Source organism: Festucalex cinctus, chromosome 10, assembly GCF_051991245.1.
Source record: "Festucalex cinctus isolate MCC-2025b chromosome 10, RoL_Fcin_1.0, whole genome shotgun sequence".
In the NCBI taxonomy this organism is placed as follows: Eukaryota; Metazoa; Chordata; class Actinopteri; order Syngnathiformes; family Syngnathidae; genus Festucalex; species Festucalex cinctus.
This window is the reverse complement of record NC_135420.1, coordinates 20,556,508-20,575,275: the sequence shown is the minus strand read 5'-3', so window position 1 is coordinate 20,575,275 and position 18,768 is coordinate 20,556,508. Positions and strand designations below refer to the sequence as shown.

The 18,768-nt window shown below is 37.2% G+C and overlaps 1 protein-coding gene across 2 annotated transcripts in view; it reads left to right on the top strand.

The window, feature by feature from the left end:
• Positions 1-16,549, top strand: part of ncanb (neurocan b) — a 147,781-nt gene extending 131,232 nt beyond the window's left edge. The window contains exons 15-19 of one of the 2 annotated variants that reach the window (XM_077533233.1): positions 3,794-3,952; positions 6,372-6,454; positions 6,639-6,783; positions 9,050-9,232; positions 12,471-16,549. In XM_077533233.1, the coding sequence (XP_077389359.1) occupies positions 3,794-3,952; positions 6,372-6,454; positions 6,639-6,783; positions 9,050-9,232; positions 12,471-12,619 (719 nt within the window). In that variant the 3' untranslated portion in view covers positions 12,620-16,549. The remainder of the gene's footprint in view (positions 1-3,793; positions 3,953-6,371; positions 6,455-6,638; positions 6,784-9,049; positions 9,233-12,470) is intronic. The other variant, XM_077533234.1, reaches the window with a different exon arrangement.
• Positions 16,550-18,768: the final 2,219 nt, after the last annotated feature.

Here is an 18,768-nt window from a genome sequence, read left to right as displayed (position 1 = left end):
TTGATTGAATCCACGTCACATGGTTAATGGACGCCATGTTGTCACTACTTAAAGACACCTGTGGGATGTAATGCTCCTCCATTCACTGTCGTGGACATTTATATTCGTCAACCGGAATCCGTTTACTGACACTGGCATACATCTTGATGGGCCCACACTTTATGCGTGAGAGGATACTGATTAGTTAGTCAGTGGTGACTTTGCGCAAGCAGCATTCATTTGCAGTGTAGATGCCATGAACATCTATTTGTCTCGAGGTACTCTCAAAATCTGAAACAAGTAATAACACCACAAAAAGTTGAACAATTTGTGACTAGTAGTCACTTTGTTTTTGGAATATTGTCACTAGATTGGTCGGAAAAGTCTACGTGGCCACCCGGGATCTGTTAAATTGTGAAATAAATGCATAATTTGTCTAGTTTACGTCAAATAAAAACTACTAATAAGATGGGTTTTTAAAAAAAAAAATAACACACACAAAACACATATTTTGGCTATTTGAGAGAGTCTTGAGAGAGCTACCCTGGTACGACACGCACACTGCTTCTACATTAAAAAATAAAAAATAAAAAAAATAAAAAATAATAATAATAATATTAATAATAATAATAATACAAGTAATATGGATAAATGAGCCCATCAGTCCTTTTTTTTTTTTTTTTAAATTCTGTGTGAATCTTAATGATGAAGGCTTCCCTTCACAGCAGGACAGAGAAGACAGAAGAGGGTTAAAAAAAAAAAAAAAGGAAGACAAGTTGAATAATGTCTAAATATTTGAAGAGGTTGATGTGATGTGGAGCTCTGAGGCTGCCTCTTGTCAGCGAGCGCGAGAAGAAATCAGCAGAGACTAAGCCGGAGATCTGAGGGGGGAGGAAACATACTGCTTGATCTTCCTTTTCCTCTTTTCTTCACTTTTTTTCTTCCCGTTTCCTGTCTTCTTGCTATATTTGCTTGCTTTCACTACCATTTGGTCACGTGGCGAAACGTGTGAAGCTTGATGGCGAAACAGGCCAACAGGAATAAAGTATTACAAGTGGAAGGTAAGCTCGCCAGTCAGCTATGTTCAAAAGACAAAACGGCATACGCACATCACATCCGGCCGGCAGACTGCACCGCTGTGGGAGTGGTCACAGCTGACTTCAATCATGGTCAATTAAAATAACTCAGTTCATTCCCTTTAAAATGCAGTGCTAAGACAAAGACAAAATGTGTTTATATTTTTATTCCAAACATTAGGGATAGACCGATTATCGGCTGGGCCGATACAAAATAAAATAAAATAAATTAATTAAGAAATTATGTTGAAATTTTGGAAAGCTTAATTACAGTAAAAAAAAAAAAAGTAGAAAACTTTAGGGAAGTATTTACTTGCGTAGTTTTTAATTTATCTTAACACTTGCTGATGATCCTGGAAGCTCCCAGCATTTTTTTTTTTAATTGTTTTTTTTTTTAATGATTTTTTTTTAACAAAACTGTCAATTCCTTATGTGTTTAAAATGAAAAGAAATCGTTTTTATTTTATTTGTTTTTATTTTTACGCTAATATTTTCTCTTTTACTGCAACTGAATTTTGGTTATCGGTCTCCTTAACCACATCGGTATCGACCTTGAAAAAAACATATCGGTCTATAACTGCCAAACATCCACTTTAAATGGTGGCAGGTGTGTGATGGTTCCCATTTAACATCAGTTTGAGTGTAATTGGTTCATTCCGAACAGTTTATCCGCCAGTTAGACGACACTTGTACAACATTATTATCTCAATTGTTTATTTTAACTTCCCCCTTTTGAAATTTCAATAAGTTAAGTAATTTTCTGGTGAAAAAGTTTTTGAAATGATTTATCTTCTTTGTCTCATCACAAAAACCCGGCACTGACATTGATGTGTAGACTTTTTAGATCACTATTGCTCATGTAAACATTGCAGATGTTTTGTTCGCCATTCAGATTCCTGGGTTGCCAATAGAGAAGAACAGAAGCTTAAATACACAGCTGTAATGTCCCAGCAAATGTTTTTGATATACTTTGCATAGCCTTGAAAAATCTCGCAAATGGACCACCTGCATTTGAAAGTCTGAAAACCAGGCACAGAAGGTCTCAATTCTGCATGAACTCTGCAAGGAATTGAATACTGTTCTGGTATTCTGTCCTACCCTCAACCAAACTGCATATCTATGCATACTGAGCAGGGCCCCATACGGACCCCATTTGCAATTCCCAATTTACTGGTGTCGCTTCGGATTTGTCGGCCCAAAAAGCGGAGGCCGTCTGCGAGCGCAAAAATTTGACACACGGCGCCCATGCATCAGATTTGGAGAGAGCTAAGCACACGCATGCGTCTCATCCAACTGGGGATGGGAGCCCAAGCGCTGTGCGACAGGCCTTAATTACCGAGCAGGAGTTGCACATGCAAGCAGCGTTGTCATTTGAATGGATGAAAGGCCGTTGGCTGGACCAGGCTGTCGCACGGCAGGTTGCCTCCACACTGGACTGGAAAGTCAAAGAATGACAAAAGCACAAAGACCTCCTGTGGCAGCTCTAATCGATAGTCTTGTATAATGTGTGACATCGGATAGAAAAACATTTAGGCTGTCATGTTGTGTTGGATGATACCATAGTGTCTCTGCAAGCAGGGGAATTTAATTAGAGTACAATATATTTGCCATGATGCCATGATTTTCTACAGTTACTATTTTTTGCGCAATATATTTAATTTTTTTGTTTTTTTTGTTTGACTAAGTATGTTTTTTTTCTATATACTGTCATTATGTTTTTATTATTATTGCTCTTTTTATTTCTATACAAATTATTTTAAGTATTTTAATTGTATAATTCTTAATTATTTCATTTTATTTTTCCTATTTTATTTTATTTTTGATTAATATACTTTGCTTTTATTTATAGTCTTATTTATTATTCTCACTAATAAATGGATTGTTGTCTTAAATTGCCGTATTCCAGCGTTTCCCCCAGTGCTTCTTAGGCATGGCGGCCCGCCAGGATTTTCTTGCCTTGTCTTTGTGAATGTTTTGGTTTATTTTTGTTCATTCATTACTGGACGTTATTTCTTGTATACTGTTTGCTTTTATTCTTATTCAAATATTTTTTTTTATCGTTTTTCATTTATATATGTTTGTAATGTTTTTATTTATATTAAATTGTATTCCTTAGTTTTTCAATCATACCGCGCTCATTATGGAGGACCAAAACTGCCAAAATTCAAAATAAATAAATAACTAAATAAATAAATACATTAATGACTAAAATTAAAAATAAAAATGAATATAAAAAAAATACAATTCAAAAATTATATCCTAAAAAACAAATATAAATGGAAATAAATCCATTTTTATTTTCACTTTCAGTAATTTATTTATTTATTTAGTCATTTATTTATCTATTTATTTAGTTATTTATTTATCTATTTATTTAGTTATTTATTTATTTAGTCATTTATTTATTTAGTCGTGTATTTAGTCATTTATTTAGACATTAATTTTTATTTTGAATTTTGGCAGTTTTAACATTACAATATACAATTACAATTATATTCATTTTTATTTTCCCTTTTAGTCATTTATTTATTTATTTAGTCATTTATTCATTTTGAATGTTGACAGTTTTGGTCCTCCATAGCTCATAGAGGTTAGTGCAACATGACAGGAAAAACACTTAACTGGTTGATCTGATGATTAATTATTGATTTTTAATACGCCTTCCAACGTTGTTGTAGGTGGTCGTTTTTTTTTTTTCAACCATGTCCTGCTGTGTGTCCCTCATGTGCCCCCGGCAGACACGGAAGGCTGCGAGCACGCGTGGCGGAAGTTCCACGGCCACTGCTACCGCTACTTCAGCCGCCGGCACACGTGGGAGGACGCCGAGAAAGACTGCAGGGAGCACAGCGGCCACCTGGCCAGCATCCACAGCGCGGCCGAGCAGAACTTCATCGGAGGTGAGCGGGCAAGCCGAAACGAGGCGGACGAGTTTGGCGAAAGCTGCTTTGCATTCCCGGGTAGTTGGGTTGCTTTCAAGTGACGGTGCCCTCTAAATGTCACTGATTGGAGTCATCAGGATGAGACTAGTGAGCGGAATCTAATGCGGCCGGTTGGCACCGCGCTCTACCACGCGCCACAGCGAAACGGCAACCAGCAATCAGATAATTAGCAGACGCCAACATATAAAATACTTTTATGACAGTGACACAGGAGAGGGGTGCAAGTTCATCATTCTGCTGGAGCCTCATCAAGGGGAAAAATGTCAACCTTTTGAGAATAATGAGAGGTACAATTTAATTAAAAAAAAATAAAAAAATTTGCATGTAGAATACAACATGATGTCTGTTTTTCAATGTATGCTGCATCTCTCCATCACATCATTAGATAACACAAATTATTCTCCATGTGCTTTTTGTATCCTCCCATTTTTAATCATTCCCGATTAAACATCTTGAGGAGTGTGTTCACGGGCCCTTTTACGCTGATGTAAGCGTCTATGACACAGCGTGAAATCTGCTGCCATGTTCTGTGTCAGTGTGATTTGTCTGGAAACAGGTGAGCTGATTTCCTGTGTGCTAGCAAATCGATAATGTGTCCGCATTGGCTACGAATCAAGCAAAACCATCACATTTTCCGCTCCATTTTAAACAGGAAAAAAATTAAGTCCCACGTGCATCATAGCCTAAGCTCCCTCGCGATGACTTCCGTACACAAACAACAACAAAATAAAAAGCATTTAATCGCCTCAAGAGTAATGTCTCCACCCCTGCAATAAGGAGATCAGCGTCATTAGGAAGATTAATGTGCCCGCTGATGATGTTAATCAGATGCAGCGTGATGTGGAGACGGCGCACAATGGGATTAACCCTCCTCCCGCATGGAACGTCACCGCTGACATTTTTGCTTTCACGCATAAACAAAAAAAAGAAAAAGTCATCACACTGGGGGGAATTATGAATAGAGAAGGAACGTGTCAGTACTGTGCTATGCTTTGTGATGGCTTCTTAACCTTCAAGCTCATACAGGATGTCAAACTCAAGGCCTGAATTGGGCCACCGGATCTTAAAGGGGAAGTTTGCTGTGTCCATTCATAATGGAATGTGATTAATAACTCATTCACTCGCAGACTTTTTCACTGAAGCAACCCAGCTGTTTTACTGGATTTTGACAGATTTTGTAAGGCCCACAGAATATTGTGTTCTATTGCTATAAAAACATGGCACCTACCAAAAGGAAGATTAGAGTCTCTTATTTCATCAGAAAAAAAAATATTTCTATCAGTTTCCGTTTTGCAGCAATTAGCATTAGAATATAGCTGTGTTTCATCATTATTCTCAAATCTGTTTAGAACTGTGGGGAAATCAGCTTGTTTGAAACATGGTTGATCTCTTATACTCTGCTCCCCACATGCTGGCAGCCTTCTGTATGCTCTAGCATAAAAAATAAAAAAAAATGTATAAATACGTCTTTGGGACACTTAAAACAGTTAAAATAAAAAGTATTCATACGCTTTTGGGAGCAAATGAGCCATGTTAAATTGTCTCAGAGAGCGCATATCCGGCGTCAACAAAATGGTAGCACTATCAATGCTAATCTACCATTAGAACTCTAAACAATCAAAGGCTGTGTGACATTAGTAGCAGGCCTTAGCCGTAATAGAGTGTTACTATAACAATAAATGTTATAGTTATGTTTTAAGTAGGGATGTTCTGGTTTTAATTAAAAAAAAATCCTATTTAGTGTGCAGTGCAGTAAAGTACATGCGGACGTTAGCAGCTTTGTACATATCGAATGCCTGAACTGTCCTTGAAATAATAGCAGTTCATACCAAAATACAAAGTGTTTAGCAAGCAACATGTGATATGAAAAATGTCAGTGTTGAATTTTGTTGACATACAAGTTAATTTCGGTAGTTTGCATTAATAATTGCTGCATATAATATAAATAAGGAACCAGATGTTTGTTTGTTTTTTATTGGACCTTTTACAATGAAAGGCCAAAAAGTGCTTCAGGGACAGATAAAAATAAATAAATAAAACGGCCATTAAATAAATAGTCTACATAGAATTCTGAGTAGGTTAAAATTACTGAATTGTTTCATTTTAAGTTCCAATCTCACCTGATCACAGTCATTGTAAATTTGTGGAAAGTGGCCTTAATTAAATATTCCAAAAACATGTTAGCTTCATTGAAGACTCCAAATTTCCCATAAGTTTAATGTAAGTGGAGCTACTTGCTTACAGTATGTCTATATGTGTCCTGTGATTGACTGTCATCCTGGTGTTCCATTGTCAGACGACATAGGCTACAACTCTGCTCTCCAGAAGAATGGATAAATAAGACTTATGGACCATGTTTATGATTTTTCTTGCTCAGGTATCAGTCACGACAACACGTGGATCGGCTTAAATGATCGCACAGTGGAGGATGACTTTCAGTGGACCGACAAAATGGACCTGGTAAGCTCTTTACGTCATTTTTTCCAACATTTTATAGATTTTTTTTTGTTTGTTTTGAGTTTTTACCCCCATTTTTGTGGGGAAAGCTGAAAACTTAAAATTGAGGTTTAGCACTTTTTGAAGACACTGATTGGGAAATCAAGTAAATTACCTTCATGGGTCACATGTCAACATTTATGCGCAGCAATACGAGAACTGGCGCTCAAACCAGCCCGACAACTTATTTGCGGGCGGCGAGGACTGCGTGGTGATGATCGCGCACGAGAACGGCAAATGGAACGACGTGCCGTGCAACTACAACCTGCCCTACGTCTGCAAAAAGGGAACAGGTGAGAAGTGGCTGGCGGCCAATGGCAGATCTAGATCACCCACGCTATAAAAAAATGGATGGATGGAAATGTGATGCGTCTCCATTAAAAGAGACAGCTCATTTGCATTTACCTCACTTCAACAAAAACATAATAAACCAAAAGAGCCATTTCCCTCGCAGGCAAGCTGTTGCGTCTCGTCACCAGCCCTCAGCGTCCTGCTCACCCCCAACCATAATCAGTCTCTTACAATCACGGCGACCTTTTCATCTTGCCGCTAAGCCGCTGCAACATGTTGAATTAACGGGGCCGCTCGCCGGCTCCATGCTGAGCATCCTCCAGTTAAGCGCTCCAAGGACACATTCTCCGTTGGTCACTAGGAAACAGAAGCAGAAGTTGTATAGCGATTTTATTTTTTATTTTTTGAAAGAAAGTGCTGGCAACCAGTTCAGGTTGTACCCCGCCTGCTGCCCATAGCCAGCTGAGATAGGCTCCAGCACCCCCCGCTACCCTTGTGAGGAATAAGCGGTTCAGAAAATGAATGGATAGTTGGATGAAAGAAAGTGTAAAAGGCCCATAGCTGTTTGTGGATAAGAACATACCATTTTTGACAGTTTTTTGCTACATGGAATGTAAACATAACCTTGTGTAATGAGCAACATGCCGCTTGACCAATTGTAAAGTTATCTAAATTTAATTTTACATTTTCATTACAGTAGTTGCATTCGAAAAAATAGGTTTGTAACTTTAATAACTACCCTGACATTGACTTTTCATTTGTGCAATATGTGTTCAGCTCTTTCTATGATTAACTCTGCTACTGAAAAATGTGGAGGTATTTTCATGTCTGTGATTGGCTGACGACCAGTCCAGTGTCATCTTGACAGCTGGGATACGGTCGAGTTGTCCACAAAGCAAATCAGGTCAAGCAGTACGGGAAATGGATGGATGGATGTGTAAGTCACATTAGTTCACACAGGGAAGTAGAGTTAACCGTGGAGCTAACCAAAACAGCAGCACCTACCGAAGCGCGTAAACTCACTGTCAGACGAAACCAGGTTTTGACTGTAGACGAGTTCCCTCCCCAACATTGAAGTTGATCTTACTGTATGTTATGTGGAGATGGTCTTCAACACCGTTGGATTGTGTCATGCACATGTTCCAAATAAATTTTTCCTGTGAAAACTACATTTCTGCTAATCGGAGTTATAACCAACAGGAAAACCCAAACTAAGCGAAGATGGAAAATCAATCGGTCATTGCACAAACATTCTGTACAACACAGATAAAAGCAAGAGATACAAAAAAAGACCCAAAGAACATCTTTGAACTGTTTACATAATAAATCATGTCAAGGGTTTCCAGCTGATATCGTCTAGGCTACGTTGAATGTATAAAGCACACAACATGACAGCTGAGTCAACTCAGCACAAGGGAAGATAAGAAAAATAATCTGATATTTCATGAAAAATGCAGCCACCACTCACGAGCCGCGGTTGTATCATAGCAACAAGATGCAGATAAGACGGCTGATGTTATCATTCCTGTTTTGTTGTACACTGTTTGTTGTCACTGTCGGAATTGTGATATTATCATGAGAGCACCATTCACATTCTGTGTAAAAGCAGCATGAATAGGAGCAAAAAACCCTTAAGGACGCTATCAAGTCACCCAAAAGTATCTCAAATGTGCTATTAAGTGTTCCTCTTGCTTAGCATACATTCCACTACTGCACAGTTTAAACAAGTGCGCCCGACTCGAGAGCGTCTGGAACGCCTGCAAAGATCAAGCGAGGCCCTCTGAGTATTTTAGAAAATAAATTGTTATGATCCTTCTGTAAGAAATCAAGTTACACTCAAGCGCTCTTCCCCCTTCGGGCCATATTCTCTATTACACAACTACCGTCATAAGTCATTTTAATGACATTTTCCCTTATCCTCACCTCAATACTTTTCTCCTTCCCCGCCGCTGTTAGAAATCTTTCAGCAGTGCACCAAGGTGAGGTTTATGGAAAAGCAACCCTTCAGCCTTTTATTTGTGTCTCAAGTGGGTGAGCCATTTTGCCCTTTCTCTCTGCAACACGTTCAAACTGTAAACGTCGAGCTCCGCATTAAATCAGACTTATTGTTTTCCCCTTGCCAACGTCTCTTAATGAGGTTGTCAGACAAGGAGAGATTTTGCTACAATATTGTTGTGATGTGATGGACCTGTGAATGCAAACCAAGTACAACCGGTGTCCAACACCAGAATGAAATTCTCAATTCTCGTTTGTTTTTTGCCTCGCCAGTGCTCTGCGGAGCGCCACCTCAAGTGGAGAATGCCTTCGTGGTTGGCCGAAAGCGCTCTCACTACGACATCCACTCCACCGTGCGCTACCAGTGCGCCGACGGCTTCCAGCAGCGCCACGTGCCGACAGCAAAGTGTCGTGCCAACGGCAAGTGGGACGAGCCAAAAATCATCTGCACAAAATGTGAGTCCCAAAATTCAAGCAACTAACTATTTCTTAGGATATTTTTTTTTCTTCGCAATTTTTTACTTGGACTTGGGGCTGTGTAAATCATCGAAATTCAATCACAATTTCAGTTATTACACTCCACAATTACAAAATCAGCATAATTATAAAAAAAAGATTGTTAATGCTAATTTTGAGTTGTTTACATTTATACATTTACACCTTTTGTAATTTTTAAAAATGACTAATTTAATACATTTTGTTTCATCCATAAGGAACTTGCATAATTATCGTGTTTCAAAGAATTTTGTTTGTCTTAATATCCTTTATGTTTAAACTAGAAAGAGCTCGATACGGGGTTTTTTCGGGGCCGATACCGATATTAGTAGTCAAGGACACCGATAACCGATATTTGGAGCCGATACTCATTTTCACTAAAAAGGGAAAATATTAGCATCAAATTTTTTTTATTTTATTTTTTAATTTTAAAGCAATGTTTATATGTTTATTGAGCAACTTTTAGGGTTAGTTGTTTTTTTGTTTTTGTTTTTTTAATCTAACAAGTTCTGGGATCTCCCAGGGGCAGCAGCATGTTTACATAAGTTAAATAAAAACAAACCATTGTTTTCTACACGAAATAAAGTATTCCTAAATTTCATAATAACTGAAGCATTACATTTTTACTTATCTTAGTTTTAATTTCACACAAAAACAGAAGGTATAGAAAGTTCCCAGGGTCGGCAAAAATGAAAATAAAAACTTACATTTTTATTTTATTTTATTTTTTTTACATTTAAATTTGTTCCCTGAAGTTAACACTTTTTTATTTTTTTTATTTTTTATGTATCTATTTATCAGCCATATGATTCTTCAAAATGGCTGATTCCGATATTTGTCAAAATGCTGAATATCGGTGCCGATAATCGGTCTATCCCTAGTTTAAACATTTTCTTGTTTTGTAGCAAACAATAAATGATCGTCCTAATCATGATTTCAATTATTACCAAAATAATCGGAATTAATATTTTCTTCATAATCAAGCAGCTGTACTTGGACTTTCCTTTTTCTTGCTTGCACATTAAGCGGAACTTCAGCTTCCCTGTAATTTTTGATATTATTAATAATTGCAAGCAAAAAAAGATCAGAGTGGTCTGACTGCCTGCAGCTTTACTGGGAAGTAGAAAAGTCTTCCTTGAAGCACTTCATGTTGAAAAACTTGATCATGATCAGTTAATGTTTGAAAGACGTCATGCTGTAAAACAAACAAGTCTGCCGTTCCGGTTTGAAGCGGCCATTTAGGGTCATTTTGTGGTCCTCCAAAGACAAACTACTCCTGGCTGTTCTTTGTTTTTGCTACCAAAACGTAAATGTACCGTGTACTGCATAATAAACAGCTTGACAACACTAAGTTGTGTAAAACTTGAGTTGTCTTGTGGCTGGAGTATGGCGGCAAAGTTTGCTGACTCGCCATAAAATATAGTACCAAACTCTTCACTCAGCTTCACAAGGTCAGAGCAACACTAACCGTCTTTTTGTTACTAAACTTATATTTTAATTAGTAGTTGTCTATCCCATAGAAACGGCCATCAAAAGATTCATTCCTATGATACATATTTCATGCATCTTATTTCTTTTCAAATAAACAATGTTGTCCCAAATACATTTCTAAACGACACTTTCTGACAGTCTTCACTTCATAACCTTTCAGCATAATAATGATTGCTCTTCAGAGGCGAGATAAAGGCTTGATACATGCTTAACTATTCCACCCGAATGTCATTTCACTGATGAAAAAACACGGAATAATGGCGCCTCTGTCTAAAAGTGAATAAGATTGCTTTTCCTGTGGCACTTTATCTTCTCTTTTTTTTTTTTTTTTTTTTTTTTTTAATTCTATGGCCCAGAGTTATAATGTTCTTATCGTTGACTGCAGACAGCATTTCTTTGTTAGCAACATCCAGGAAGGGACAGGGAGGACGTTAGGCAGTACAGCTTGGGAAGAAGCTTATGAGTGGGTAGCCTTGACGAGCACTACTAATGAAATGTTCCCTCAGTGTAGTGAAAATAAAGCATGTTTCTACATGTGATTCATGACCGCCCCTTACTTGGAAAGCAGACACGTCCACGTCAACATTTTGCAGTAATAAATAATTTTAATTTTAAATATTTTTCATTTTATCATTATTATTATTATTATTATTATTATTATTATTATTATTATTCAATCTATGGTGTAATAACTTTATTGATTGATTGAATTTTTATTTATTATTATTATTATTATTATTATTATTATTATTATTATTTATTAAATCTGGTGTAATAACCTTATTTATTGATTGATTGAATTTTTATTTTTCATATTATTTTATTATAATTAATTAATTAAATCTGGTGTAATAACCTTATTTATTGATTGAATTTTTTTTTTTTTTTATTATCTGTTCTTATTGCTGCTGGATATGTACATTTCCCAGAGGGAGCCATCCCAAAGGGATCAATAAAGTCAAGTCTAAGTCTAATAATAATGCATATATTTGTGGAGACAGGCGTCAAGTTGTATTTTACAATTTAAAAAATGTGGAGACTTTCACAAGTTACTTCATGTTAAAGATTAGATAGCTTTTAATACGAAAAGAAAAATGTACTGAGCTGTCACCATCTTATAAATGCAATTATGCCATCTAGTGGCAGAAAAATGACCTCAACACAAATCAAAATCACACTCACGTTTCACAGTATCATACATCTGTTTAATTTTAAGTCAGTTTTATGAATTATTAGGAAAATGATTGTATCAATAACTAAAATATACAGCCATATTTCTATTTGTTTTACATTTGTTCTCATTTTTATGTTAACAAAAGTATTAAAACTTGAAAAAATGATTGTACATTTTATTGTACATTTAGAACTGATATAAAATTTGTGATTAATCGTGAGTTAACTATTGAAGTCATGCAATTAATTACAATAAAATATTTTAATCACCTGACACCCTTAATTTTTTATATATTTATTTTTTTATGGGGAAAAAAAATCGTGTACAACAGATACTTTATTTTTTCGCGTTTGTTATTTTTTTTTTTTGTATTCATGAATACAGTACTGTATAGCTACAAAGGAAATTATGTTTTTTTTTTTTTTTTTTTGGTATTTAATTTGAAAAAAATAAATGCTGCATTACTTGTCATCACCGCATTGATTTCCTTGTAAAAGGTTTTCCTGGCTTCGGCGTCTCTGTTCTGTCCCCCAGCAGCCCGCCGGGCCCACCGGTACCGGCGCCACCACCACAACCACCACCACAAGGGCAGACGGGAGCGCAGGAAGCACAAGCGACACGGCCACCGAAACGCCGGCCACCACGCTGCCGACCAGGGCCTTATTAAGCAAGACCACTTCTGAACCAAAAGGAGCTTCTTCTCTTCTCCTCCTCCTCCTCTCATTCTTTCATTCCTCTTTGTACTTCTTACTCCCCCTCTTCCCTCCACTGGACTCCCCCTGTATCATAGGAAATTCCGGGACAATAGCCGGGACGATAGCCGAACCCTTCGTATCCCTTTTTACGTTCCTCTTGTCACTCACACTCGCTTGAGTACAAATTGTAAATGGAATCTTTTTTTGCATTTTGTTTTCTTGGCTTTCTCGTTTTATTGTTTGATGTTTGCTCGTGTGTGATTCAGGTCCCATCGTGTGTTCGTCATTCTTCATTGTCCGAAGCGGGAAAATTGCCGGAAAAGGCGGGAAAAATATTACAAACTGTTGAGTATAGCATTTCAAATGCATCTTACAATGTTCCACAAAGTAAACGGTAGACAGATGGTTTGATTTCTTCTGTTCGGGCCATGACGAAGCGATTTTGCCAGTTCTGTGTAGACCCGTTCCGGAATTTTTGCCATTTGTGTTAAAAGCAATTGTCGCCATCCCGATACGCATTTTATACGCTCTGACGTCATCTTGTCTTTTTTGCAGGACGTGTCTCCGTGTGAAAGCTCCGCCGTGGCAATTTTGCAGAGTGGTATGTGTGTGTTGCGTGCGTGCGTAGATGTCGGAGATAAAACGCTCACTCGGTTGACTCTAAAGACAGGATACAAGAAGCGTTTTGCTCCCTCTTTCCTGACAGTTTGCTGCTTTTTCTCCCCCTCCTTCCTTTCTCTAAATCCTCAGTTAAGGCTTCAGCTTGTGGGATTAAGTCCACATCACTGACTGCAGTATTTCTTATCCTCTTCTGTTTTTTTTTTTGTTTTTTTTTCTCCCCACCTTTCACTTATTTTTAATCTCTGGTGCTCCGCAGACACAAGAATACACTCGAGCGGGCTCTCACTTAGCAAGTGCGCTACGCTTCGGTTTGGATGCTAAAAAGTGGAACAAAAGGTAGGTTTCCGACATGTAGTTCTTATGTCAGATGGGTACCAAATTTGGTGCCTTTGTTAGATACTTTAACGCCCAATTCACACTGGCTGCGGCAAGGACGCGGTGCGTTTTCCGTACGGCTTCCGCAACGCTTCCGCAAAGACTGCAATTCACACCGCGTGCGTTGTGTGTCCGGAAATCTGCTCCCGGCAGACCATAAGATCATGTGGGGTTCACGGAATAACAACCGTGTATATAGAGTCCTATTTGTAAACAATCGCCACACTTGCCTGTTATCACATTGATGTGCTTTTTGGACATTCTTTCTGGGACTTCTACCATGGCTGTTCTACCATGGGTAAGTGCATTTTGTGTTTAACTAGTGTCATATTTAATTTATTCTGAGCTCATTTTTTTGTCTTAAATGTCCGACTCATGTCATGCTATGTAGCTAGCTAGCTTCCCTCCCAAAAAAAAAACGAATTCGCAAACGGTTTTATTTTGAAATATACCGGATTTACCTTGATACAAGACGCCAGATTTCCTGTCCGGCTCATGTAATTTCTTCAGCTTCACGAAATTCCGCATGCGGCGTCCGGAAGAAATAGAACGCTTGTGAAACCTTCCGCACCGCCGCAGTCGTTCCGCACCGCACCGCAGCTGGTGTGAATTAGGGATGTAACAATATCCAACCGTCGCAATACGATATTATCACGATATGAATCTCACAATACGATAATGATCACGATATCATGGGGAGGCTGGTGATATTTAAAAAAGGTCACAATATTAATAAAATAATAAATAAAATAATAATTTAAAAAAAGGCTGATACTAAAAAAGAAAGCACAATATAGTGCTTTTGTACAAAAAAGCAATGTTATGCTATTATTTTTATTATTATTCTTATTATTATTATTATTATTATTATTATTATTATTATTATTATTATTATTATTATTATTATGTTTTATTATTATTATGTTATGTTGTTAATGCACGCACACATTGAGTTCCTCCACATATTGACTTGCTTCACAGACATATTACGTTTCCCTTCATCTGACAATTAGTATAGATTTTAAACATAGAAGGGCCAAAATATCCCTAATGAAAATTAAATTACACTAAAAAAAACTAGCCACCAGAGGGTGCTAGAACTGCACAAATGCAAATCAACCTGACTTTTTTTTTAACAGCTATGTTGCATTTATATATTGTGAACATGACGACGACGATATTGTGGCAATTTTAATATCACGATATCACGATATTGCACCTAACGTTACACCCCTAGTGTGAATTGACACGCAGACTTGAATGTGTTCTATCCGTGCGGCGTCCGTATGTTCCGCAGCCAGTGTGAATTGGGCTTAAGAGTCCAAATACCATAAGTATTTTTCCACAAAGCAGTACAGTTTGGCTCCATTGTAAAAAAAAAGTCCCAAAAGTCATGTTTCAGGTTTAGCTCCGCCCCACATTACGAGCCCTGTACACGATCAAAAGGTTGCTGAAAAGAATCCATCTCTTCTCACCTTGGCGATGAGAACGTGCAGCGAGAGTCCGAGCTGCTCCCCCACGCCTCCTATCAATTTAATTAATCTCTGCGTGTTTAATTAACAAGACGGATTATCTGCAGCACCCGAGTTGCGTGGCTCACTTTGACGGACGGGCAGCGGAAAAGGTCCGCCGAAGTCAATCCAGCCGCTCGTCGTCGTCAGGGTAACGGCAAGCACGCACAAGCATTTTCTATTCAAGTTTATCTCCGAGCAGAAAACAAGCAAAGACAAAACTTATTCATCCAACTCAAAATGCAGAGCTGATTGGGAGGCAGAAATGAGGAATGATAAGATCACAATTACAGTGAAATTATATCTTTAAACATCTTTTTTTTTTTTTTTTTTTTGCCCAGGCTCAGACATGCTAATTGTAATTAGTGACAAATTAGGACGGCGTATTAAGGCGTAATTGCAAAGAAGTCATCTGTGTAATTTCTAGGAAAAAAAAGTCCTAAAGGCATATTTCTTCAAGATCTTAATATCGTCAGAACGTAACAAGAATTGATTCCCATCATTAAGAGATTTTTTTTAAAATAAGGCAATTTTTTTTTTTTTTTTTTTTAGAAGAAAGTTGAAATATTTTAAGGAACAAGATCTTGAAGCAATGTTGTAAAATCTTATGCAAGCACATTTGTTAAAATTATGATTTTGTTCTTGTAATATGACAAGTACTGTATAAAAATGGTTGATTTAAGCAAAATTACAAGTTTTTTTCTCATATAATTATGATTTTTGTTTTCTGGCAATCTCAAGTACTTTTTTCTCAATTCTCATATTTTGAACTAATTCTCAGAATGTGATCAAATTCTTGGGTTTCGTCATTTCCAAATTATCATGACTAATTATCATAACTAATTTGTGCTAAATTACATATTTCTTGTAATAATTGAACGTTTTTCTTGTTATACTGCGTCTTTGATTGGTCTCCAAAAATTCAGACTGTATTCTTAAGAAAAATACATCTAAATATTCGAACTTAATTTGTTTTTCTGACATTACAATTTTTGCGCGCAAATGACAATTTTATACACATTTTAAAATTGAATGAATTGAATTTGCTTTTTGTAGTATTACACCTTAAGTGTAAGAAAAAGGTGGTGTTCAAGAAAAGCTCGATATTAATTCTCAAAATATTTATGAATACTGTGATAAAATGATGGAATGGAATACATTTGTGTGCAGGCTTGAAATCCTTGCCATGTAAATATTCTTGTTTTTTTGCTGGTTGTGGCTCATTACCATACAGCCTTTTTTTTTAACAAGCTGAAAATATGAGCCCTTAAGTGTGCGTGCGTGCGCCTGCGCGTGTGTGTATTTATTCATATTTATTGACGTGTCCTCATATGAATTCCAGTCCTGCCATTGTATTCGATTCTTTTCCAGCCAAACGATCATTAAAGCAAACCCTTGTTTGGATCTGTTACTTGGCTCTGTCAGTGTTTTTTGTTTTGTTTACACTTCACAAAATTTTAACACGTTCAACTTTTCAAGCCCGAGGCCACTTGAAATAAGAATGTTTGCAATCTTGTAAACTAATGCACGTAGAAAAGTATCTTGTATTCATGGCCAGTCAGTCTAGTGGATGATACAGTGCAACCAATGTTTTGTGGGGAAAATATGACTCAAAAATGTTTTTGTTTTTTTCTGGCTTTATATATTTTGAGATAGAAAATATACAGATATGAAAAGGAAAATGATGGCTATTAATTACACTATTAATTTTAACAAGTGGATGCTAGCATAAATAAATAATAAGAATGAATGAATATTGTCAACAACGTTGACTATAATGCGACCAATCCAATGAGGCAAGACTTACGACTTCCGGGTTTTCACACGTAAGCTTTGTTTCTGGTTCCGGTGTCGGTACTAGATGTGATCGGGCTGCCAGATGTATCCGGGGTCGCCTGACCGAACACGTCCCGCTACAGGATTGGCTGGAAATTATCCAGTTGACGTCAAACATTGGAGAGATGTGGGAAACCCGGAAGTCCGTGGCATCTACGAACCTCGCTGTCACAGATTGCAAGGTTAGGCATCTACCACATTAATTGACTAATTTTGTCAAGCAAATGCTAATGACATAATGGCTAACAACTAGCATGTTAATGGCGAGAGAAACCTGCCAAATTGTGCCAACAAACTGCGCATTTTTATCGTCTGCAACTTTAACACTATGCCAGGTATCCTCAAAGGGTGAGTAATACTTCATTTTGTTTTTAAGGAAAGTAATACAGTTGTTAATTTAAAAAAAATCATTTGACAACCGATGCAAACAGTTAGCATGTAGCCAAAAGCGTCATGTTCCCGACCATCAGGGAAATAAGAAGTTAAACCAAAAAACATGTCATGTGTTGATAAGGTGAGTAATTTTACTTTATCTGGCTGCTCACAATGAGTCAGCAATTATATACGTTTTGGGGGGTTTTTTCTGAACATATGCTAACCTAATTAGCATGTATGTAACTTGCATATAAGTACATATGGTGGTCGCAAAAAATACAAATTGTAGTATCAATTCATGGACAGTTAAGCACTCATTGGAACTTAGGGCGTCTACAATATCAATATTAATGTTCTCGAGCGCTACCAAAGAAAGTAAATGCCCCGTATGTGCAGCTCTTTGTTCGTGTTTACATACAGTAGCCCATCATAACGTTTGTGTAGCCTACATTATATACTCCATTTTGTTTGTCAGAAGTTGTTGGTGGGCATCAGTATTTTTTGTTTCCTCGTGTGTTTGTCCTTATGTTTGATTTTATTTTCCCAGTAAGTTATGTTTTGTTAGTTTTGTTTGGAATGATAATAAAACTACAAAATCACTCTTGGTTCACTTTTTTTTTTTTTTTTTTTTGACTGCTTGAGTGGTGGATTTGGTGACCAAGCCTTCATGGTTGGGAGTCAAATTTTGAGGAAAACGTTAATTGAATCCATTTCAAAATAAGGCTGTAAAATAAAATGCGTAAAAAGTGAAGCACTGCAAGTACTTTTCAGGTGTTCTGTATCAATCCCAAGCCCATTTTGACCTGTATGTGGTTAAAATGTTTGCAGCTAGCCAGATATAAATAATACAAACACATTTGTTTCAGTTGTGGTTGTGGCTGCAGGCATTGAGAGGTTACAGGTGGGTGGGGGTATTCCCCTGGTTGGCACAGTGATGGAGAAGGAGGAGCGGGGTCTTTAGGTGAGAGGAAGGAGTACACAAATGATGGTTTGGGGAGTATACTCCCACAGTTGCAACCTCTGCGACCTTAACTTCTTGAGCATGAGATGAGTTTTGCATATAGTTGTTTTTAAAAATCGAATCCCATATTTTTCTCATCGCCTTTAAAAAAAATCGTTACTATTCACAATTCTGCTCACATGCAAAGGATTAACTGTTAACGTGTTGCGTTTTTTTTTTCCTTTGGCGTTTTCCAACACTTACTCCAAAAGAGCAGGCAGCTCCAAAAGAGGTGTTAAGTTGCTCGCAAGAATATCCATTTGCGAGCTTTCTGTTGGCAAGAAAGCCAGACAAGCACACATCAGAGCTAGGAACATGGTCTATTAATTTTCAAAGTTAATTTCTTAATTAAATCAGCACTCGAGTCATAAAAAGATGAGTTGATGAGAACGAGCAGATAATTTCAGCGCCTCCTTGTT